This window comes from Spermophilus citellus, assembly GCF_964194105.1.
Source record: "Spermophilus citellus genome assembly, chromosome: 10".
Taxonomy (NCBI): domain Eukaryota; kingdom Metazoa; phylum Chordata; class Mammalia; order Rodentia; family Sciuridae; genus Spermophilus; species Spermophilus citellus.
In genome coordinates, this window is record NC_138197.1 from 119,234,285 (window position 1) to 119,260,116 (window position 25,832).

Consider the following 25,832-nt stretch of genomic DNA (forward strand, 5'->3'; position numbering starts at 1 on the left):
CAGTTTGCCCATACACCTTTCTCCAACCTGATGACATGAAGTTGAACCATGTCATTGTACCATGAACTCTGGTGAGCAGATGTCATTTATTAGGTACTTGGAGAATTTCCAGCAATCACCTTCAATAGTCTGTACATTCTCTTATAACAAAACTATGCTAGCAGATAATAATAAAAGTAAAAGCACTAAACCCATATTAATCAAGAACAAGCAAAGCTCTAAAGCTTGGGTGTTACACTTTTCTTTACAAATGCCAACATATAAGGATATTCAAATTTTCATAACAATCTATTCCAGAAACAAATTTAAACCTGAAGTCTTAAATATAAATATAGCCATCATATATATTTTATATACACATATATACCTATATGTATATATAGATTATTTAAAAATATATATCAAATGTATAAATTTAATTGGAAGAAAAAATAATGTAATCATTAAGATTTTTACAACTTTAGTATATCAAACTCTATAATCCAAGCCTGCAGGAAATTGCAAGAAACTTGAATACAGAACTACATATGAATCTATTGTTTATATCAATTCCTGTTTCTTTCTGAATATTTAAAAAGAAAAATAAAATACTATGCTGAAAGAGAAAAACTAATCCCATAAAACCATTTGATAAAGTTGGTCTCAGCATTACAACACGATGAAAAGCTGCTATATTAAGATATTAAATCAACCAAAATTTCAAAATTTTTGCTAAGAAAGATTATTGACAATACATCCCATGAGCCACTCTGGTATTTTTGACTACAAATTACAAAGTTGGAATCTTCTTTACATTCGACTTACTTCCAAGTGTTCAACTTACTTCCCAGGCCCCAAATCAATATCCAGCTTCAGGTTTCTACCATAAAAACCTGAATATTGCCTGAAGAATCTCCCTTAGGCTCATCAGGAATAATCAAATTTCATGTGAGCAATTAAATCACAGACATTCAATTATGTTTTTCAACCCTCTGTTTAGAGATGCTAAAGGCCCTTGGAAAGCATCCTTCCACCAGAGCCGAAGTTGGCAAGTGAGACCGGTTACCTGCAAAAGCCAGACAAAGAGGTGGACCCTTGCAGTCCCGGTAGGCACATTGCAAAGTGGCACGCGGTGTACCCCATCCCTATTGTGCGGCACAAATTCTTTGTAACACTGGGAGACACTGCAGAACAAAAATACTATTAGAAATGCTTCAAAAGGAACATTTTTTGGCGGCGATAGAGACTTTTGACATTATTTATTAGGTTCAAAAATGCTTCACAAAAGCCTAACAATGGTTCTGTGGAAACCAGTGCATCTGAGGCCCTTTCTGTTGTTCGGGGCAGGCATTGATTTGAAGATGGGCAGCGGTCGCGGAACAATTCCCTCGCAGCGGTCAGCGTAAGTGAGCATTCACCACCGGCCTCGGGAAAGCCTGTGAACAAGCCGTATGGAAAGGCCGGGGCGGGCGGGGGGGGGGGGTACCGCGGTGCAGACCTTTATTAACCTCTTGGAGTGGAAATGGGTGGAAGCGCCCGCGGGCCCAGGAAGGGGCTCCTCTGCCAGATTGCCGGAGAGGGAGGACAGGGAGACGTCCGCCCGCAGCCTCGGCTCCTCCGGGACACGAGGATGCTTGGGGAGCATCTCCGCTACCATGGCAACCGCGCCTCTGCCGACTGCATTTCCGGGAGCCCCTGGGAGCCCTTTGGGGGAATCTGGGTGTGCCCTGAAGTCTACTGTCACCGCCGCCCTCTCCACCATCCTGGGTTCTGAGTGACTCCGCCCGGCGCTCGGCGGGGCGGAGCGGCTCCTGGTCCTGCACAGGCCGATGGCGGTGGAAGGTCTCCCCGGGGGACCTGGAAGGCAAAGGAGGGCAGGAGTGGAGGGACCGCAGCGCGCCAGCCCCGAGGTCCAGCAGAAACTCCTGCTCAGAGGAGGTCTAGGAATGGACGTTTGTGATGCAGACACAAGTTTCTTTAAGAAAAAACGAAAAGCAAAAGCAAAAAAAAAAAAAAAAAAAAACCAAAAAACTAAAGATCAAAAATCAAAAATGTTGTCTATTCTTTCCTGTTTGAAAGCGTCTACCCCGCTCCAAAATAATTTTTACACATTTATCAGAAAATCTTTCATTTCAAAGTAAATTTTTCAAAACTTCTAAGAAGTGTGTGTTGGGGGCGGGGGGGATTGGTGACTAAAATAGAGCATCCACTTCTAAATTTGGGAAAAGTTGAAGAATGGGAAAGGATTATGTTGTAGTTAGATATCCTGCAAAACATAAAAGGGTGTGTGGCCCATGTAGGCTGAAGAATGATGATTTTTAAAGATCCAAAAGGAAGTTACTTCGTGGATTTTATTAGAAATTATAAACCAGCTGAAAATTAAACAGTGGATTAACCTGAAGCTATTACACAACACACATGTACATACTAACAGTAATAATTGCAACTTTGATTTTGTTCCAAGCAAAGGAATATATATATATATATATATATATATATATATATATATATATATATACATAGACACATATGCATACATATGTATATAATTCCACCTGCATTTTTATGTATGTGTGAACATAATTTTGAAGTTTTTGAGAAATCCTGCCTTTGACTTCCACAAAAAATAAAGCCTAATTCTTTAGTAATGTTTTAATAATTCACATGCTTTAAATCACGTATAATAAGTTTTTAAAGGACTTTGAATGCTATGTAGATGTCTAGAATATTTGAACAACCCACAGGATTATTTGCAAATTCAAAAAACATGTTAAAACTTGAAATGCACAATATCTTCCTAACCATGGATGTCAAACAGCCAGCATATTCCTAAGTAATTCAATGTAGTTCATTATACATTGTTCTATGCCTGATATGCATTGGGTACACTCAACATACCTAGTCAAATGTGGTGGTGAGGGGGGGAGGAATTAGTGAATCTGATTTGTCTAAAGTGAGAAATATTTCCTGAAAATACAATGGAATGACATTCCAACATCTCCAGAGGTACAAACACTTTCAAACTCATTGTAAAAAGTTAGTAACTATTTGAATATCCAGTCTTGGTAGATGGTCCTTTCACTGTATCAATATTCAGGGCAAGAATAATCCACAAGAGAATACAGATATGGCTCTGGAATTTGGAGCAAGAGAACATGACTGAATATGCTGTCTTCTGTCTTGAGTCAAGGATAGAATTTCCTTTCCTCAAAGCACTTCGGTAAAGACGCATCTTGCAACAAACTGTCTTAGAAGGAGAGTGTAGTTTAATGAATAAATAAGGATCTTCGATCAGAGTCAATCCTGGCATATCACCTGGCTTAAGCACCTCAGTCCTTACACAAAACATAGAGATCACGTTACCTAATTCACTTTTGGTCTATATGATCCTCCTATATTTGTCCATTCACTTATTAATTTATTAATATTTGAATGTCTGATATGTGCCTGGCAGTAATATCGTCACATTAGTGATTCAGAAGGAAATAAGGCAGACAAGATCCCTGAAGAGGGAAAAGGACTCATAAATAAGTAAATAAACAAATTTGTAAGTGTTCACTGGTAATAAAACCTGTGAAGAAAAACAAAGCAAGACAAGATTAGAAAATACCTAAGTAGCTAATATCTATCTCACTAAAGATTTTTTTAAAAAAATTAAAAACAAGACTACTTAGGTAATAATTGAGGGAAGAATATGATAAAATGTTAAGCATTAAGTACATGGTAAGAACTCCATACCCAAACAACATTGCTATTCTATTTAGAACCTTAATATAGGGATACTCAGACCTACAGTTGGAGTGAAAGGCTTAAATTCTATTTTATCCCTGAAATTACAGAACTCTATAGGTCTCAAATTCTGTATCATAATGAAAGACCTAAGCAATTTCATTCTGCTTGGGATCTTATTTTGCTCTGAAACGTAACCTCTGACTTACTGTAATCCTAAAGTCAAGAAAAAATCTACAGAAAAGCTCTGTGGAAACAGTTCAGTTCTCGGAAAAGCCGGAAAAGCCACAGATAGGCCAAGATAACCATATATCTGAAATTCCAGATGGCTTCCACCTAGGTGTGGTGACCAATATTTAAACTAGAAGCCCTGCAGTTTGGCATGTACGCCCCTTGCGACATCCTCACGGTTTAAACCAATCAGTTTAAATGAATCCCCCTCTTGTAGTGACCAATCCCTCCTACCCAACTTGTTCCCGCCAGTGAATGTGCTAATCATGTTTTAGAATTGTTATTTGATTTTCCCGCGGTGTGTGATGATTTGCTAGGAGATGCTATGATGTATGTGGAGGTCCCTGCCTTCTCCAAAGAATGTATAAAACTGCTGCAAAACCTGGGCTCGGGGCCTCTTAGCATCACCTGTTGCTGTGTGTGTGTGGAGGACCGAGCTAGCTCGCAATACACACCTCTTTGCTGCTTACATGGATCTTGGGTCTCTGGTGGTCTTTTGGGAGTCCCGAATTCAAGCATAACAATAACAAGAGAAAATAACAGTTCCTATCTTAGAGGAGGATTATAGAGACCAAAAATGAAAATGTACAGTTATATTTTAGTATTTTGCCTTCTACATAGTAAGATTTAAAAATTGCTCATCAACTAGCATCTTTCTTCTTTGTATTAAGTCAAAATTTGTCCCTCTCTTCTTTGAGTCAAATACAACCAACTGTGCAAATATTTGAAGTGAAATCTACCTCAAATTTTCCTTTAAAACAAAACAGAGTACACAATATCAGCCTAATCCTTCTACTTGAAAGTTCCTAGATATTTGGAGAGAGGCATAGTTTACTTTCTTTTTGTCTCTCCTCAGGTATCAGAAATGCTACCATCATCACCACCACCATTCAATCCCTACTATGTTCAGGGAACTTCATTTATATCAATCCTCTAATTACAACAGCTTTTCAAAGTAGTAATTGTCATTAGTTTACAGATGAAAAAAGAAAAAAAAAGCAGCTAAAGAACACAGGTGGGACTTTGTGATGGCTACAGAACTGAAATGGGAGACACCTGAGACTGGGCCCAAGATCTTCCTGTCTCAAAGCCCTTTCCTTCTCGTCCATTTCCTTACTTTTAATGATTTCTCTTACTATTACATATTATTTCAAGGCACTTTATTATCATACCCATTACCTTACACTATGAATTCATGGCTTCCTTAACTGTAAGACAGGAATAATAACATTATTATCCACCTAAGTATTCTATGAGGATTTCATAAAATAATGTAAAATGTTCAGCAGAGAGCCTAATCTATGATTAGAACTAAATAAATTGGACTGGGATGATGATAATAACTGTCATTATTATCTGGTACAACACCTGAACCATCAAATTACCTGTCATCAGTTCAATCATGTACTCTTCTCCAATACAACAATTGACAAAAAGTAGACTCTCAATGCGGGGCACGGTGGCACACACCTGTAATGCCAGCGGCTCAGGAGGCTGAGGCAGGAGGATCGCAAGTTCAAAGCTAGTCTCAGCAAAAGTGAGAGGTTAAACAACTCAGTGAGACCCTGTCTCTAAATAAAATATAAATAGGGCTGAGGATGTGGCTCAGTGGTTAAGTGCCCCTGAGTTCAATCCCTGGTGCCCTCCCCGAAAAGTAGACTCTAAGGACTTTCTGGTACAGTTCTTATTGTACCTTCTAAAATATGACCTGCCAGTGGTTCAATACATTTTTTGTTTATATTGAAATAAAAAAATGATAGATTTCAATAAGAAAAGAAAAGCTAGGAACCAGGTGATACTTACGAAAATTTCCCTTGGAATCGCGCAAAGACTGGTTTTGAAGTCTCATGTGTCTACTTGTAGCCTCCAAGTACACAGGATGTTCTGAGTGTGGTAGACTGGGTTTATTTGCCATTTTTGGTGCAAAAAATGGGATGCTCCAGGCCTGCTTGGAGGTTTTGCTGACTATCTTTTGAACTTTCTCTCCTCGGAGCGTCAAACTCAGTGAATCCTCATCCCTTTCACCAGATGACGCTGGGGTGGAACAGGCTTCTTGGCAGTTTTCTTCTTCAAAAGAATCTGTGCTCACAGAAGACCTGGGGATGATGGACTGGCAAGTATGAAGCAGTCGTTCACATGTCACTGGACTCTGAGTTCTTTCTGAAAATATTGCAAAAGGTAAATACATTAGTTTGAAAGAATACGCTTCATCATCACTTTCAGAAAGGATGAAATGCGGTCATGTGGATTTTTGTTGGTTGGTTTGTTTGTTTGATGCTTCTACCATGAGCAAATAGAAATGACCAAGACAGAGACCAAGGTACTTGCATGGGAGAAAAAGAGGAGGTATGAAGAAGGTGGTAAAGGGTGGAGAATGCTTTTGCTGAATTTGAGCTATATTACAGGCACCACGTTGAGATCCTGCCCGTGCTTATCATCTAGTTCTCAAAAAGCCATAGCTAGCAGAGATAATAATCTCCATTTTACAAGTCAGGGAGCTGAATTGAGGCTTATGAGTTGAATTGTGTCTCCCCTAAGAGACCTGTTGAAGTTGTAACCCGCAGTACTTGTGCATATGACCTTGTCTAGGAAGAAGGCCTTTGAAGAAGGAATCAGGCTAAGACAAGTTCATACTGGATTAGAGCTCACCTTTCTTACCCTCATGAGAACACACACACACACACACACACACACACACACACACACACACACACGTAAAGACACAGACACATGGGAAGAAGCCAAGCGGAAACAGAGGCGTGGACGGGAGATGTGCTGCCCAAAGCCAAGGAACACTTGGGTTACCAGACGCTACAAGAAGACTCCTCTCCTGGAAGCTCGGGGGGGGGGGGGGGGGACACACACACACACACAGCCATACCAACACCTCGTGTTTCAGTCTTCTGGCCTCCAGAATTAAAAGAATGTATTCTCCTATTTCAGGCCACTCTGCTTGTGATCATTTATTAAAATAACCCAACATAGACTTAGAACAAGTATCTGGTCCAAGGTGACACAAATATTAATTAGCAGATTTGGAACTTGAATTTAGATCCCTCTGCCTCATAGCCCAGTCCTGATTCTCAAGACACTCTGCTGGATGCCCTTCAGAAGACCAAAACCAGGCTTGTTGCTTAAAACTGCTCTAGAATATTGTGAAGAAGCCAGTGACAAACTCTACCTCCCACTTTTAGTTCTTATCCAGCAACTGAGGTGAGTCCCTTCCCCCCTGATTTCTTCCCTTAAGAAACTGATAGCTGCTGTGGCAACGCAGACCACCTGCGGCTACACTACTCATTCTTTGGTAGAAAATCATCATGAGTAAGAATTCCCAACAGTCAAAGGTACTAACAAACAGAACCGATGCAATGCCAGGTGTCCCTGTCACAGAGGATGATGGTCTGGAAGACATAGGAGGAAAGAGAGCTTAAAGAGGTAGCTAAGAATCAACATTGGCTTCTTAGCCAATTGGTAACGGGTTGGTTATGGAGGGAAGAGACAGGCAGAAAGAGGGAAAGAGGGGAGAAGAGTTCTCTGGATTGTACAGCTGGGTGGTATAAGGGTGTGTGTGTGTGTGTGTGTGTGTGTGTGAGAGAGAGAGAGAGAGAGAGAGAAGGGGGAGAGAGAATATAGGCTTAGAATTTGAAAGCACTGAGGTCTCTTTGGGAGGGAGGAGTGTTGTGAAGTTGAGGAGAAAAGACAAGATTTATTTGCCTTTATTATCAAATCGAAATCTTTTTGAGACTGCCTCTTTCATGGAATCAAAAAATGAATCCTGGCTGGTCTCTAAGATAAGTGCAAGTTCTGGAGTTTGGTGAACTAGGTTTTAATCCTGATTTCTACAAATTACAGGTGTGTAGCCCTAAAGGGAAAATGTTCTTAGTTTTACCTTACTCATTCATTAAATGGCATAATCATATTTACCTTTTAGGAATATTATAAGGAACAGATTAGATAATGTAATAAAGTAGAGCAGCTGGGGTTGTGGCTCAGTGGTAGAGTGCTCACCTAGCATGTGCAAGGTCCTGGGTTTGATCCTCAGCACCACACAAAAATAAAATAAAATAAAGATATTGTGTTCAACAATAAAAAAAGATACAAAATTACACAATTTTTCTTTTTAAAATGAAAAGAATAAAAGTTGGAAGAAAATGAACCAAATGAAAAGTTATTTCTCAGTGGTCTAATTCAAACTTCAAAATTTTTATGTAATGTTCAAGTTTTATGCATTATTCTTACGATTCAGAAGATACCCTTAATTAGACAAAAAGGAGAAGACTTTAGAGCATTAATGTGGTCTAGCGTTCCTACTGTGCACTTATTTCATCACCTAATAGTGACATGAATGAGATTTTCCATGGAGGGAGCAGAATAACAAGGAGAAATTTCCAGATCTGCCTGGTAGGGCATAGACCAGACCAGTGTGGACAAATGAAGGGAAATTTGCAGGAGGTATTGGGCCTGTAGTTATGTGACCAATTGACCTAGTTTTTCTGTTTGTTTGTTTGTTTATGGCTTCGACTGTGTCCCCTAAAGAAATGTTCAAGTCCTAATCACCTGTATCTGTGAATATGACCTTATTTGGAAATAGGATATTTGCAGATATAATCAATATGAGATCATTATGGTAGTCCTTAATCCAATATGAATAGTATCCCATGAGGAGACCAGAGACGCATGCGTGAGAAGACCCATGGGAAGAGGGAAACAGAGGAATGTCAAAGCCAAGAAATGTCAAAGATTTACCAGAAACCACCAGGAGCTAAGAGAGAGGCAATGAACTGATTTTCCCTCAGAACTTCCAGATGGAACCACTGCTGCTGACACCTAGAGTCTGAACTTCTGGCCTCAAAACTGTAAGAAAATTAATTTTTGTTATTTTATCCATCCAGTTAGTAGTACTTTGCTATAGGAGCCCTAGAAAACCATTGAACCAGAAGAGCGCCGATTTGCAATGTTGTCCAAGAGCAATTATTCACAACAACAACACTTTTTACCAAAAATAAAAAGTATGCAGATTTGGGGGATAGAAAAGAGAAAATCCCAAGATGTCATAGGTATAGAATGAGAGGAAGAAGACATTGGCCATATTGAGTTATATTATGCGGGGGGGGGGGGGGGACTGTGGCAGAGTATACGGCTGGGAACAAGACACACTTTCCCTGTGTTCAAGGTACAAATGACAAAGAGGGTGCTGGTCACACTGGATGCCAGTGCATACTCCTCCTAAAGCACAGTCATGTCTGCAGAGGACACTCAAAACAGCTCCAGAGGCCAGGCAGAGAGCCTCAATGAGAGAAGGGCCAAGAAGGATATTCTGGAGCTATGTCACATTAGAAGGGCCCCAATGCTGTCTGATTCTGTCCTTTATTGCCATAAGGGAATGTGAGTCTAGTGTAAATAGATGTTCTGAATTTTCAGGAGAAGCAGAAATCTTTCTATGTATGTTAACTGGTTTTTAAATGTTGGTGACTGTTCAGTCTTTTCAAATATATAGTGTGGCATACACAAAACACAACTCCTCTCCAAATAATCACAGGCCACCAGTTTGTGTCTTTGACCCAAAGTCAGCTGTATCAAAGCCACATTGTTATTTACTTCCTTCTATAACATCTTCACCTCAGAACATGGTTTTATAAATATTCAGTCTGGACTAGTGAAAGTGCATTTGCAAGCCCCATGTGAAGCAGCTTTTAGAGCTCTAGAAACCTGGTCTACCTCCAACATTTAATTTTAAAGCCCATGATTTGAAAGGTAGACAAATTTATAAATCTTTCCCAAATGTAGAGAAACTTCAGAGTCCTTCAAAATAGAAGCACTGGATCTTGTGATCCCAAAGAAAAAGATTATTAGAACCAATGGTCAACATTATTAGAACCTTGTTCATGTGTTCAAAACCTGGGAAAAGGATGGAAGGCCTGAGGCTCTTTATATATCTTTATGTTCCAGAAGATATGGGTTCAAAGAGACCTTAAAGGTTATCAGAGGCTGAGCCCCATCACCTTCAACATCCACTTCTGTTATAATATCTCCAGGAGACTAATCTTCAGAACTCTGTATCAAAGATTTCACGGCTTGTCAGAAGAGCAAGAAGTAACTTCATGTTCGCAATATTTTGTTTTTAATTTACCAGCCAATATAGTGACAAATCTTGAGCCAAAACCCATGGCCCATGACTTAAAATCCAGTCCTTCTTATTAGGTCACTCTTCTCCTCAATCTAATTCACCACTGCATGACCCTGGCTGCACATTAGACAATACCTGACATGCTTTCAAAAACACGGTCACCTGGTCCCACCCCTGACCAACCCAGTTAGATGGCACCCAAGTATTCAAACATTGTAAGCCCTTCAGTGATTAAAGGGTAATCAGGATAGACAGTCCCTGGTCTCAGTCATTCAGCAGGATTCCAGCACTGTTACTCAGGCAAACTATCATGAGCAAGAGTTCCCAGATCTCTCTTCACAGATTGTCCTCATTTCAGAATCCAGCAGTGTATTTCTCCTCAAAACTTGCATCTTCCTTTATATTTTATTTGTTTTTATACCATTAATTACAAAAACTCTCTGACTTACTCATTTTACTGAGGAAAAAATCAAGACCCAGACAGAGTAACTGTCTTGTCTATACCACTAGTCAACCTTGGATTCAGACCCAGGACTTAGAATTCTGCAGAAATTTTGTTTTCCTACTATACAATCAATGCTAGTGGTGTTAGAAGGTACCTGTCCCTCCCATGAACTGGGCTTGATGAAACACGCATGAAGAACAGCTATCAAATATTGGGCATTAGCCAGTCGCCATTGGCCAGTGGGAAGGCCCTGCCCTACTTCCCAAGCCTTAGTCCTAGAGAATGCTGTCAGAATTACTTCTAATGCACAAAAGCAGAAATGGCATCTTCAAAGGGCTGATACTCTGAGGCAAGACCCAATGTTTCTTAACCACTGAGACACTTATTTCGCTATAGTTGTTATTTGAAAAATCTTCCCAATATTAAAAATGTGCAAGCTCTTTTAATGCAAAAAACCTCTGCCTTTTATTTTGCAGCATGGATCTTCCATCTGTTGCTAATTTTGTTTGAAATAACATTGTGGTAGACAGGAGATTTCAAGACACAGTAAAATAAACTTCAGAGCTGAATGTAGTTTTCAGAAATAACTTTTCATTCCCTTTGAATTATAAAGTAGTTCATGATAAATCATGATGGATGCTGATGTAAGCATTTTAATTCAATAGAAAAAGACAGGTTAATGCCTGTGTGTTTAGTCCTACTGAGATCCAGAGAGCATTTTGTTCACCCCTTTACACCCAAAAATACATCTTTGATTTCCCACTCTGTCTCTTCTTTTCTCTCCTGCTTCCAACTCTAGCATGTTCATGTTTGGAAAATAGACTAGAGGTGACTCTTCTAGAGGGGGAAATAAAATAATCAATTCCCCAAAACTAGTTTTGTTCTTTAGGTACAAATAGTGCTAAACCTAATTGATTTCATCTCCTCATATCTAAAATCAAATACCAACCTCAAACAGATCTTCCACTCATGCTAGAAACTCTTTTGTTACATGATTTGAAAGTACTCTTGGGTTATGTAATGGGTTTTAATGGAGTTTCCAACCTTCCACTCAGCTTCTCTCCAAGCTGTGAAGCAAGAGTAATTTTTACGCTCATAGGGTTGAGTCCAAGAGAGGATTCCCTATGTACCAAGCCCTGGAAGGTGGTAGAGCTTAGAGACCAAGTACACAAGCTCTGAGTCCAGAGTACTTGAGTCAGATCTATGCTTGACCCCTCCTTGGTTTGTTACCTAAGCCAAGTTATTTAAATGCACTCTGCTTCATTTTCGCTATGCATAAAATAGAAAGAATATATTACCTACAAACAGAGTTAGAAAGCAGATTAAATGAGTTAGTTAATAAAAGCTTAGAGCATATTATGATTTGGAAATGTAAAGTGCCCTCCTCCAAAGTTCTGTGTTACTGCAGGGATATTCAGAGGTAAAATGCTTGTATTAGGAGAATTATAACCTAATTGGCCCATCCTAGTTTGAATGGAGTAAGTAGGTGGTAACTGTTAGGTAGGTGGGGCGAGGCTAGAGGAGGTGGGTCACTGAGGGTACCCTGGAAGGATTCATCTTCCCTGTGGTTTCTTCCTCTCTCTCAGCCTCCATGAGTGGAGCAGCTTTCCTCCATCTTGCCCTGCCACCATGATGCTGTGCCTCATCTTGGGCCTACAGCAAAAGGAGTCAGCCAACCATGGACTGAACTTCTGAATCTGTGAACTTCTGAAATCAAGTAAACTTTTCCCTCTCTAAGTTGTCTTGTCGGATATTCTGTACACAACAAAAAGCTGACTCACCCAGAGCAGTACCTGGTGATAGGAAGGACTCACCTGACTTAGTTGTTATTGTTGTTATTATTGCTCAGAATATTCCTTCCTCATTCCTTCTACAGCTTCTGCATGGTTTCTTTCAGCAGTCAAGATTCATGTGGCAATAACGTATTTTTCATCCATCCAGAGCTTCATTTTTCTTATGAATTCCTTCATTCAAAACTATGTGTTGAAGACCTCTTATGTCTTGCCCTGTACCCTGGTCCCCACACTACAACAGAATAAGGCAAATATGATTCCTGCCCTCATGGAACTTAGAATACACTGGGGATATGGAAAGAATAGGCCATGAATAGATGGTTATAGACAACAGTGAGTGATATCAAAGGGAACAAAAGAAAGCTGAGATAGAGATGCATGTGGAGGTGACATTTCATCTGAAACCGACCTGAAGACTCAAAACGGTTTATTCATTTCAGGAATGGAAGAAAAGAACATGCCTGACAAGGACTGAGATGTGTTCCTAAAATCAAGAGCAGTCCTGCAGGCTGAAGAGAAGTAGTCAAGAGGGAAGGGGCAGGTGAGGTGGCTGGAGGTTGCACAGCATGCGATGGAAGCTATTAGAAGTTTTACATAGATGAATGATGATGGCAGCATTTATCTTTGAAAATTCTCTAAAAGTAAAAATGAGTAGAAGAGACAAGAATGGAAGCCAGGTAGAAGGCATTTGGCAGCCATCCAGGTAAGAGAGAATGGCAACTCGGATGTGTGTGGTCGTTTTGGATAAGTGGTTAAAAGCAAGACAATCTAGTATTGATTCTATTCACATATAAAATGGGGATTATGACAACAAAGTTGTTGGTGAAAATAAATGAGATGGACTTCTGATTTCAGCTCCAACATATAAACAACTCAGCAATTGACACATCTATCCAAGCAACGAGAAAGAACTGAACAAACTAAATAACTAATGTCTTTTCTTGGACCCATCAGAAAACTTAGTTTTCAAGACAAACTTCCACCCACAAAATCTGGGGATAAAGTCAAACTAAGAGGGGTTTTTCAGGAGAAAATGGAGCCATAAATTGGTAGGAACTTTAAAGTAGTAAATTGGATGAATTGCTAAGGGAAGGGTATCCATAACCTTGAGAGTGAGAAACTCCCAGATCAATATTAAGTGATTTCCCACATTTTGGTAGACTTTACCTCAAGGAACTCCACCAGTTTCTCAAGGTGAAGATCTGAGGAAAAAAGTCCTTTCATGGATCTGACAGGGAGAGGGAAGAATAATTGTTGTAAAATATGCACAGAGAACTTTCTATAACATATAAAAGTCTCATGCTACAAGGAAAATAACTATGATTGATATGAGCCATAATGGCAAAACCAGAAAATATGAAAGAACAGGTGGGTAGGGTAAACAGAGAAGAAAGACTACAAATAAAAACAAATGGTCCAATTTTGAAATTCTGAAACAGAAATGAAGAATGCCTTTGATGAACTCATCAATAGATTGGATATGGCCACGGGGGGGGGGGGAACAGTGAACTTGAAAATAGGTCAATAGGAACTCCTCAAACTAAAATGCAAAGAGAGAAGGGAATTTTAAAAAGAAGAGATTAAAAGAACAGAACATACAAAAACTGTGGGATGGGTTTACCATTATATACCCATAATTGGAATACCAGAAAGAGAAAAGAGAGAGAATGGAACTGAAGAAATAATTGAAGTAGTTATGGCTGAGAACATTCTAAAATTAATGATCTGCAATAGATTCACACAGCTCAGAGAACATCAAGCAGAAAGGACAAAATCAAAACAAAACCAAAACCAAAAGTCCTACATCTATGAATATCATATCCAAACTGCAGGAAATCAAACGCAGGTAATTTTGAAAGAAGCAGTGTGGCGGGGGAAGAAACATATACCTTAAAGAGAAGCAAGGATAAAAATTATAGCAAGTTATATATTGCACAACATATAGTTAATAATAATGTAATAATGTGTTATATTTTGAAAGTTACTAAGAAGGTAGATTCTAAGTGTTCTCACTACAAGATAAGTATATGATTTATTTCACAATTATATATATTTCAAAACATCATGTTACAAACACACACACATACATATATTTGCACTATTTGTATTTCCCAATTCAAATTAAATTTTAAAAATAATTATAGCAAACTTTTTTCATCAGAAGTCATGCCGAGCAAAAAGGAAGTGGAATAAAATATTTAAAAAACTAAAAGACAAAAGAAACGCAAAAAAAACCCATAGGTCTATATACAGAAAAATTATCCTTCAACATTAGAGGATAAACAAAGACTTTTTCAGGCAAAAAAAAAAAAAAAAGGAATTCATACCAGCAGACTTGTCCTGTAAGAAATGTTAAAAAAAAAAAAAAAACATTCTTTGAGAGAAGGAAAACAATACAGGTCATAAGTTCAGATCCACATAAAGAAAGGAAGAACTTGGAGAAGGAGCAAATACAATAAAGCCTTTTTTCCCTTATTCTTAATTGATCTAAAAGAAGCAGAGTCTCCACTTTTTTTTTCCAAATGGGTTCCTGTGCCATCTATATTATCACTCCACTTCTTTATTTTTCTTCAACTAACATAGCAATGCAATATGTATGTGTTTTAGTCAGCTTTTTTCTGTTGGTGCAACCAAAAGATTTGACAAGAACAATTTTAGAGTAAAAGTTTATTTGGGGCTCACAGTTTCAGAGGCTTCAGTGTATAGAGAGAGCCTCACCACAGACAAAATACATACCCCAAAGGCACCTCCAATGACCCACCTCCTCCAACCACACCCTACCTAACCTACAGTAACCATTTAGTTTCTACCAGCAGAATAATGCACTGATTAGGTTAAGGCTCTCATAATCCAATCATTTCACCTCTATGCTTTCTTGCATGAGCTTTGGGGGGACCTCATATCTAAACCATTACACTATGTATAATTGCCTACGTGTGTAATGCCCACTTCCCTCAATAGAATGTAAGCTCTCTGAGGGCAAGTACCATCTCTGAATCACACTCCAAGCACCTGGCACAGAGTAGATACTCAGAAATATACCTTGGAAAGAACAAATGAATCAAGAAAATGTTCTCCTCTCCAGTGGATGCACTTTAGCATGCCAGAGTTATCCTTCCCGTGTTCACCTCATCACCCTCCACCCTCCCCTTCTGCAGAGTTGCCTGGGTAACACTTCTCTTCTTTCCTCAGAGATTGGCCCACACGGACAGCTCATCATGGCCACTGTTCCAGCTCTAGTAACCTTAGTGCCTCGTCCACTAGGAAAGACAACAAGCCAGTTTTGTCTCGGAGTCCCTCAAACTTGGTTGTGGCACTAATGTTTTAAGAAGAGTTCTAGGACTGTGTTTGGTTCATGGGGCATGGGTGATATCTGCCATGAATGTGGGACAGTGAAGTGGCCACCAGCAGAGCAGACATTTGTCATAGCTCAGGCATTCTGCTGAGTGTGAGGTCAGTGCCTCTGGAGAGAAGGATGTTCCTTCTCACAGTACTGCAGGATCACCTCCTCTTCCTAGTGAAGGGACACATGGCGCCAGCCTCTCACCTGTACCAGAAGGTAGAGGTAGTGCTTTCTGATGCAGTTTGCCCTCCATCCAGAGCAAACCTCTTCCCATGCCATGATCAGCCTTTAATGCTATTTAATCACAGAAGATCTCCATCCCAACGCAGATGCATGCTGGGATGTTTCATTTTTAAACTTCTAAACATATTTCAAACATGAGCCATAATTTAAAGATTGGTCTGAGAGCCTGAGCATTTGATTATAATGGACTCATTGATTCACTGACTAAACCATGACCTGCTGATGGTGGGTTCCCTACCTGCAGAAGAATGAAAGTGATCCCTAAAATCTTTTCCAAACCTAAAAATCCTGTAAGTGTCCAAGTAGATAGTTTCCATAACTACATGGAACAATTTTTAAATTATTTTTATTTTTGAAACATTATTTTACCATTTTGTAGGTCAAAAGTAGCCAAAACAGGCAATTTCATATATCACATCTATATGACACATACAAAAGACTACACATATACATATAATTTGAAGAGGATAAATAATGCCAGATGCCAATTTTATTATATGAATATCCATATTGATTCACCCATCCTCTTATTGATGGACATAGGAATGATGCCCATTTTTGTTTTTGTTTTTCTTTTAATGTAACAAACAAGGCTGCTATGTGCATTCTTGTACATGTGTTTTTGTGCACATACTCTAGTTTCTTTAGGAGTGGAAGAGCCAAGTCATGGTGTATGTATATCTTCACCATTAGAGAATACTCACTTTTCCAAGGTGTTCATCCCAGTTTGCACTCCCACCATCAGTATGCACAGTGTGCTGCTGTTCCACAATCTTGCCAACACTTGCTACTGCCTGATTTCTCCTTTCCCCTTCACCCCCCATTCTGGTGGGTATAAAATGGTATTAACATTGTGGTTTTAATTTGTATTTTCCTGATATAGAATGAATTTGAGCATCTCTTCTCCCACTAAATCTTTCATCCAAATGGCTTACAAGCTGTCCAATTGTGGACGGGGTTTCATCCCCCTTCCTCTAACCAGCTGGAGAACAGTGACCTAACCCAGGAGGACCCCGTAGGGAGCACCTGGGTAATCCACAGAGTCAATAATCTGCCTCTAAATGATTAACCAGGAGTTGACCTTCAGGGATTGTACTCACACAATTCAACTGCCATGACCCACAGTAATATTTCACATCTTGCTAAAACTCTCTGCCAAGCACTATTTTGCATGCAATTAAGTACTTGGAAGATTCTTTCATCTAAATGATTAACTTATTTCAACCATAGCTGGCTGGAAACACAAAAGCCTTCTGCTTCCTGCCTCTATTATCGCTCAGGAGAGCACCTCAGCCTTCTTATATGAAGTGATTGCTAAGTCTCACCCTTCCTGACCAAAAATCTCCATGATTATTTTAAAATGGGATACCAAGATTGGAAAATAAGGCTGTGTGTGTGAACATTTAAAATCACCCAGTTCTAGGGCCTATATTCAGGAAACCAATCCCTCATTATATTTATTCTATAAAAGAAAAACTAAAGTGTTTTCCACTCCAGGGAAAGAATTCAACAGGAATGATAATCTTCCTAAAATGGTTCCACAAATAAATGAATAAAATAAGGAGAAGGGTCGGTGGGGGAGTCATACATAGAGTTAGAAATGGTTGAAAAAGGAATCCAGGCTCCTGCCATCCCCGGCCTTTGTTGGAGGGATCAGCAGAGATCTACACAGATATTATTTTAAAATTTAGAGCTGATGCTTGTATGAACATGAATCCCCATGCTGAGTTTTTGCGTGCCTCGGTGAAATAGCAAAAAAGAACCCGACAGACCCCATTCTGGCATTAAAGCATCACGCTATGGAAAGCCTGAAAATAAACCATCTATGCTTGATTAATTAGGTTTGTACGTATTGTTTCAGAACCAAACAATATTTCTAAAGATTTCAATAGTTCAAAGATTGCCCTATGGCCGTCGGGCCAATACATCTTCCAACACACGCCGCTTACAAGCATTTTTCTTCCCAATATGTTGTCTTTGGTTGGTGCGACATTGTTTGAGCGAAGGGCTATTTGGGTCATAGTGGTTTTCTCCCCTGCGCAGCAGTGGTGCTGAGCACAGCACTTTGACCATACATCTTCCATGTCATTTCCATCAAAGGCACATGATACTTCCTGGTGACCAATCAGGAGTGGTCCCGCATCCTAACAGAGGGCATATTGGCAAACCAAGCTTTCTTAATGACAGCCATTGTTCAAGGCCAACAAAAGGGAGGTCCTGAATATTAACATGTGGCCTTGTGTAAAGGTCACCAGTATGGCACATCCATCATATTTCACAGCCGAGAAAGAGAACTTTATAAGTTCTGTCAGAACCTACTGTTGTCCAAATAAAGGTAATAGGCTGACGGCTGACACCGAGGGGCGAATGATCTTGAGCGATGATCTCCTCTTCAAACAAACATCTTTTCACTTCTTTGAAGTGGCAGCAGACATGATGGAGAGAGAGAGGGATTTTAAGGAATATACCTCGAGGCCACAAGGGGTTAGAATAACCAGGCAACCCAATTAAAATATTAATGTAATCACATGTAATCATTAGACCAAATGGCATCTCCTTCTAACAGACACGCCACACTGGAAAGAAACCACATATTTCAACATCCCTGAGTCCTGACTGGTGTTAATGGTAAAGACACACAAGTCCTTGAAAGTTCTAATAGTAAGATGTAGACTATTAATACAAAGGGTGCAAGAGAACTCAAAGGCCCAAGCTTATCGACAACACTGTGCTTTTGTGCAAAGCAAAACATGACAGCAGACTTGAATGGAACTAAACGGTGTCCCATGCATTTAATATTAAATCTAAGAGCAATCTTGATGAGAGGCAGTTCTGTGTTCAATAGTACAGATAGGAGGTTCTGGTTATGAAACACTGTCTTGTTTTTGTTTTTGTAATTTATTTATTTATGTATTTTGATTAGGTATATATGACACCAGAATGCATTTTGATTCATTGTACACAATTGTAGCACAACTTTTTGTTTCTTAGGTTGTACACAATGTAGCATTGCACTATATGTACAGTCATACATGTACCTAGGGTAATAATGTCCATCTCATTCTACCATCTTTCCTGCCCCCATTTCCCCTCCTCACCCCTCCCCATCAAAGCTCCTCTCAATTTTTCCCATGTCCCCCCCATTATGGATCAACATCCACTTATAAGAGAGAAATATAAGGATCTTTTGGCTGTATGCTCCCACAGTTCCTTGGACTTGCTTTATCATAGCATTCAACACTGGACACTGCTTATTTAATTATCTTGTCTTCAAAAATCATTCCAAACCCCAAGAGGCAAGAGGCAGGATATGTCTATTTCACTATTGTAGGGGCTCCATAAACACTGTTACATGAATAAGAACTTTCAAAAGTAAAATATGACCCACATCTATCTCCTCTTGATTCAAAATAAGTTTCTGTTAAATGAAAGAAAGCAACATTGGAGCAATTTGTATTTATCATATGTTTTAGTCAATTTTTTTTTTTTACCACTGTGTTAAAAAGAACTGGCGAAAACAATTACAGGAGGAAAAGTTTACTATGGGGCTCAAAGTTTCAGAGGTCTCAGGCCACAGTCAGCTCCTTTCCTTGGACCTGAGGTGAGGCAGAACACTGTAGCAGAAGAGTGTGGTGGAGGAAAGTATCTCAGAACATGGCACCAGGAGGCAAAGGGAGACTAAGCTCAGCTCACAAAATATATACCCTAAAGGCACTCCCCCAACGAACCACCTCCTCCAGCCACACTGTACCTATCTACAGTCACCACCCCATTAACCCATTCAAGCCAATGGTTAGATTAAGCCTTTCAAAACCCAATCATTTCGCCTCTGAACTTTCTTGCATTGTCTCACACATGCACTTTTGGGAGACACCTTGCATCTAAACTATAACATTATATTATAAGGAGAACACCAAATGACTATAATGCAGCCTCATTGGTTTATGTTCCCCTGTTTCAGAGCAAGGCATAATTAGATCAAGGATAGGAAGAAAGCAACTTGTTAACTATCTTTGAAGAAAACATTTTAAAGCAAATTGGTTGTATAAATAATATATCAGAGACAAAATTACTCAAAATAATAACTTTCATCTACTTGTCTTGGCATCAAGCCTTTCTTTCCATCTCTGCACTTAATTCCACCTAGAATTAAGTAGAATGTCCTCGACCTAGAAAGTTCTCTACCCATTCACATCCTATTATTCTCCAAGGCCCAAGATAAGCACCATGCTTTTCATGAAACCTCCTCCTGTTTCTCATGCTCACATCAATATACCTGTCTTCTGAATGGCTCTTCAGGACATCCTCACCAGACATGTTGTAATTGAATGTCTTAGGTAAGTTCTTTCTTGTTTATCAATAAAATTATTAAAGGGATGAATACATACCTTATACTTTTCTGAATCTAGCCTAGTGCCTACCATGCTGTACTCTGAGTATGAAATCAAATGTTGCTAAGTAAATGCATTATCAGACAAAGCTTACCATTCCAAGAATGTAAGCAATTATTTTAAAAAATCTCTTGTTGGCAAAGATTTATTAAACTTATATGGCAACCATGTTTTATTATGTCTACACACACACACACACACACACACACACATACATACACACACCTTTTCTACAGTCAATGATCCTGTGATTCTAAGTGGTTTAAATGAGAGCTTCCTTACTCCTAGATTCTGCTCTAACTACAGTGAGAAAATAATCCCAGGTGGTATCCCATACCTCACCCACAGTTGACTGGCCAATCCATACTTGGACCATCCGACTCCTTCAATGGACTTTTGTTCTTAGGGCTTCAGAGACTACATCTCAGTTCTTTTTTATCTTCAAGGCAGATATTGTGAGATATGAGCTGGGAGTTATTAGAAACCATGTTTGCAGTCTTAACTGAAAAGACCAAAATGAGGAAAAGAAGATGACACGCAGGAAGAATGAGAGGCACAAGATGACGAGTCCTAAGGGCTCGGGAGACCCTGGCTCAGATCATCCCTGAGGTCCACCTCACCCTGTCAGTTCCATGTGTAAACCATCCTCCCTTTTTGACCAATGAATTTCAAATGATCTTTGTGATGACTAATCAAAACAACTTTAGTAAAACTAATCCTTATTCTTGTATTTAACTTATTGAAACTATATTTCTTTATAAGTTGAAACTAGTCTTTCCAGCACAAATGTCTAAATTCAGAAAAATGCTATTGGGTTTGTTTTCTTTCCTCTTAAATAAATGGAGTGCTTTTGTAAAAAGATGCTTAGATAAGTTATGAAGACTTTTCATCCTCATTAATAATAACTTTCCATCAATGCTAAAATGTATTACTACCTCTTAATTCAAAAAACAAGAAATAATAACAACAAGGCCCCAGGTTACAATAATGCATAATTACATATTTCCTACCCATTTGTAAAATATCATTCATTTTTACTCTATTTGTTCCATGCTGCAGATGAAGAAGAAAACAGGCTTAGAGAAATTAAGTTACTTGTCCAAAGTTGCCTAGCTTTTCATCCATATAAACAATCTTCTGGGCCTGACTTTAAAGGACCAAAATGCTGTCCTGCACCCCACAAATTCACATAGCCATTAATTCTCCTCCATCTCTTTTTCCTGCAAATTCTGACTCTTTTCCACTTCATACTCCTTGAGTGCTCTAGGAACAACTCCTGTGGTTGAATTCTAGAACCTCCCTTTCTGACTTAGGGCAGCCCCTAATCCTCTGTCTCTGTTTCTCATCAAAAAGAAAGACAGAAATAGTTATTATGTTCATCCAACAAAAAGGAAATTAATGGTTGATTAGATGCCTGTTCAACACAAGGAGGATAAAAACCAGTGTTCATGGTGAATTATTGAATTAGGGGGCCAACTTACAGTGTGGCTCTGTCTACACAAAGCCAAACAGCCCGTAGATTCAGCCAAAGGGAAGGGAAAAAAAGGACGGTTTAGCAATAGAAAAAAAATGAAGCTTGCTGATCAGGACTGTGCAGACAAAATAAAATGAGAAACAAATGTCAATGGAGTAGAGCAGTCATAGTAGAGTACAAGTAGAGTCTACAAACTTAAAGATGGGAATAAGTAAGAGTGAGACTTTTGATGCTCACTATCAGCAAGGCAGAGATTCTGTTGAATATACAAAAAGAGATGTATTAAATTTGTTGCGGGGGGATACTTCTTCTCCTTCCTCTAATATTTCTATCTCATTTTCAAAATTCAAACATGATATAAACCAAGAAAAAACAAAGACAGTGTCCAAAGATATTGCATTATGCTCCATCCCAGGATATTTAAAAAAAAAAAAAAGGATCCTCTTTTGATAAGTCTGGCATATAACACATCATCCTGTAGTTATTCAACCTGACTTGGTTTCATATTTGGTGAATTAAATATCATCTTCATTTCCCACTGGGCACAAAGTATATTGAGATGTGTTTTTATCTATAAGAGTTCTAAGTAATAAAACTCTTTGGTGTTCCAAATCTCGTTTTCCCAAATCTTCTTTAATACTATGGTAAAAACTTAAAAAATCCTCTTCAAAGTTTGTGATTTTCTGTTTATTTCTTTATATGTAGCTGTTGAATAGCATCAGAGGTATATGTATGTCAACTGTGCTTTGAGAAGATGTCGTTTTTATTTCCTGCATAATTTTTTGTTTCAATTATAAGCACTTGCAATACTCCAGTGCTGTAATATTCAGAACCCATAGACTCCAAATAGGCTCTAAAACAGAAATAACTTTTCATAACAATTGACCCAGGAGGATAGCAAGAGAGAAGATGGTAATTTTATGAGTAATTTATCACTTCATTAAGAATGAGATACAAACTCATGAAAACTGAAGATCTTAATTAATAACTTATTAATTTAATTGTCTCCCTAACACTAAAAGAATCAGAGCCAGGAGCTACACAAAGGAAGCATTCTTCAAGACAAATTGGAAAGGATCATTTTGTGAACTGAGTCCTGAACCCAGGAATGAACATTTGCAGCTGCCACTATTTTCCATTACCTTAAATATTACTGGGCCATATGGAGCTGTTCTGAGGACTTTCTATTTTTAAAATGTTCTGTTCATATTTTATACTTTTCCATATGTCTCATCATTACTTCAGAGTTCCTATTCATTTCCATAAAAATAAGAGCTTTGTTCTGCAAGAGTCCGTTTTCCCCTGTCCCCTCGATTCTATTATGACCACAAACCTCCACTTGAGCCAGATGATTGTAGCAAGAAGAATAGAGAATTATTTGGGAGGAAAAGAGACACGGAAGGATGGCCTATGGGCTATAAAGTTTCTGTTTTCTTTGCTCATTCCAACCAACTCAGCGTTGCTTGAGTATTGAACTGTTTCAAAAATGAATCAAATGCGTATGGAAATCATCACTGAAACCCTAAGAGAAGTACTGAAGAAAGATAGAATCTGATTAACTGAAGATTAACCAAAATGTGCTTTCTGCAAAAGGGCGCTCCCTGTAGTTTGGGGTTGACTTCAAGCAATTATCCAAACAAAACAGTTGGCGCCTGTATTGGTGACCAAGTAGTGTTTGCATAAAGTAGAAGAAGGAGACAAATATGCATGAAAATTAAATTTAGGTCTCTGGGACTACCCTTTGGGGGCCATAGAAGGGCCGATTTCATGTTCACAGCTAGAACTGGTGTTGGCAGGCTGGCCTTATTCATGGGCAGAGGGAGGGACTCCCTTTTTGAGGGACACTCTGTAGCAAAGCAAGAATGGCAGCATCAAAAGCATCTTGCAGACCTTAAGCCCCTGGCCTCATGCTGCTCAGATCAGGACTCCAAGCCGAGTTTTCTCCACTGAGAAAGAATGGTGGCTCAGAGCATATGTGTTCGCTCAAGTAAAGGTCCCTGCTCACATCCCTCCTCTCTTTCCCAACAACCCAGAATACATTAGCAACTTTTGCATTTAGAAGATACCACATGTGCCCAGGAGAACAGCCAGTATTCCACACGACAGAAGGGCTGAGTCTTAGAAAACCAAGTTGAAGGTCATAACATGATGCGAAAGCTATCTTAGAAAAAGGCCCCTCGACTACGTCAATACTTGAAATCAAGTCCCTTGAATATGTCAATACTTGAAGGTGTGTGCTTTAACAGGCAATATAGATCTCTGGGCATGTGTGGAAGTAGGTCACCAAACCTGCCCCAATTCTTCACCCTTCCTTTTCAATGTGACATTATCCTCTATCAAGATAGAATCTGCCTCCCTTCCCCTTAATCTGAGCTGGACTTGTGACTTGTTTTGCTCTATAAAAAATGGCAGAAATAATAGAAAAGAGAAAAATGTTCTATGACAACAAAAAGCAGGAAGGATTATAAAAAATAGCCTGATGGATGGGAGACATGTACAGTTATATCCCATGTCAAAAAAAGAGCATGTTATGCCCAAAGAAAATAATGTCTACATATATTGAGCTCTTTGATGTGCTAGGAACTGTTCAGAGCATTTTACTTATATGAACGAATTTAATTTCTCCACAAAAAAATAATTGGATGAGGTCATTTTAACCCTCTTTTATTTTTTTTTTCTTTTTCAAATTAAGAAAACAAGACCCACAGTGGTAGAGTCCTGGCTAACATCCCACAGACCCTAATTGGCAGAGCCTGATTCCAACCCCAGGCCATTTGGCTTCAGAGCTCATCCCCTTCACCATCATGCTACAGTGCTTTTGAAAGAACTAGAAGAAGCTCAGCAGGACATGAACAGGTTGTAGAGTGGGGAGCTGGGACTTGAGCAATAGCCCCTCAACGGGGACCAGGTTCTACTGTTGGACCCCTCAGTCTGTTTTCCATGGAGCCACCAGAGGGATCCTTTTAAAAGTAAAATCAGGTCTGGCTGTTTCCTCACACAAACACTTCCAATAGCTTCCCATTGCACATACAGAAAAATCAAGTTTTCTCATCACCACCACAAGGCCTCCCACCGTCCACCTAGACCCTTCCACCCTCTCTACTTCTCTACCTGACCAATCTCCACCTTTCACACTGCACTCTGGATACACTGGCCTCTTCCTACCTCTTGACTACCTTAAGCCTGCTCTGGTCAGCTCCTTCCCACTCAGGTTCTGAGTCTTTGTCGTTACCTCTGCTTAGAATGCTGTCCCTCCAGCCCTGGACATTGGTGCAGCCTCTTTCATCCTTCAAGCTCTCCACAAACCTCACCTCCTTACAGAGGCCTCCCTTGATCACCTTATCTAAAATGACACCTCTTAATTACATTGCTCTGTCTTTACCTCAATTTTCTTCACAGGATTTACCACCACTGAAATTGTATTTGTTTGGTTACCTATTTGATGTCTTGCTGCCCCACTAAAGTGGACACTTTTTAAGGCAGGGCCTTTGGCATTCCTATTGACTGCCTAGACAAGTGTCTGGAATAGTAAAAACTAATAAAACTATAAACTTGGATTCCATATAAACAATGAATATATTGCACAGAATATGCTTATAGTAAAAAATTATTTGAAGAATAAACTGGATGGTCTGTATTATATCTGAAACACCATATGGACCCCACTTAAAGAAACATGGTATTAAAAAGGGAAGTGAAATCAGTCTGGAGAACATAAGTTGTGGAGGAAATGACATGATACATAGTGGCACTCAACACTCAATGAGAAACAACCTCTAGTGTCTGCTACTCTAGAAGAGGGAGCTAAGGTCAGATGATGCAGTCATCAGGTGACATGCTTTCATTCTCTGGAAATTTCCAACACGGGTGGCCAATGGTGGAACAGGTTGCCTCTCAGAGAACTGGGCTTCCCCCTCCAGGAGTTGCAAGCCCTGATGTGGAAGGAATTGAATGAATGTTGAGGAAAGGAGTCTGTTCAGTGTGCGGATGGAATAAACCAGTCAAAGACTCTTCCAACGGTAGGAATTCAAAAAGTGACAGAGAGGTAGACCTCTTTGGTGTTTCTTGACCATTTCT

The 25,832-nt window shown here is 39.3% G+C and overlaps 1 protein-coding gene across 1 annotated transcript in view; it reads right to left on the bottom strand.

Moving 5' to 3' along the window:
• Nucleotides 1-1,376: 1,376 nt before the first annotated feature.
• LOC308658298 (uncharacterized protein C12orf42) overlaps nt 1,377-25,832 on the bottom strand; it is a gene marked incomplete at its 3' end in the record, with an annotated part of 165,768 nt that continues 141,312 nt past the window's right edge. Inside the window, 3 exon segments of the mRNA XM_081310859.1 lie at nt 1,377-1,442; nt 1,445-1,836; nt 5,743-6,099. Coding sequence (XP_081166985.1) covers nt 1,377-1,442; nt 1,445-1,836; nt 5,743-6,099 — 815 coding nt within the window.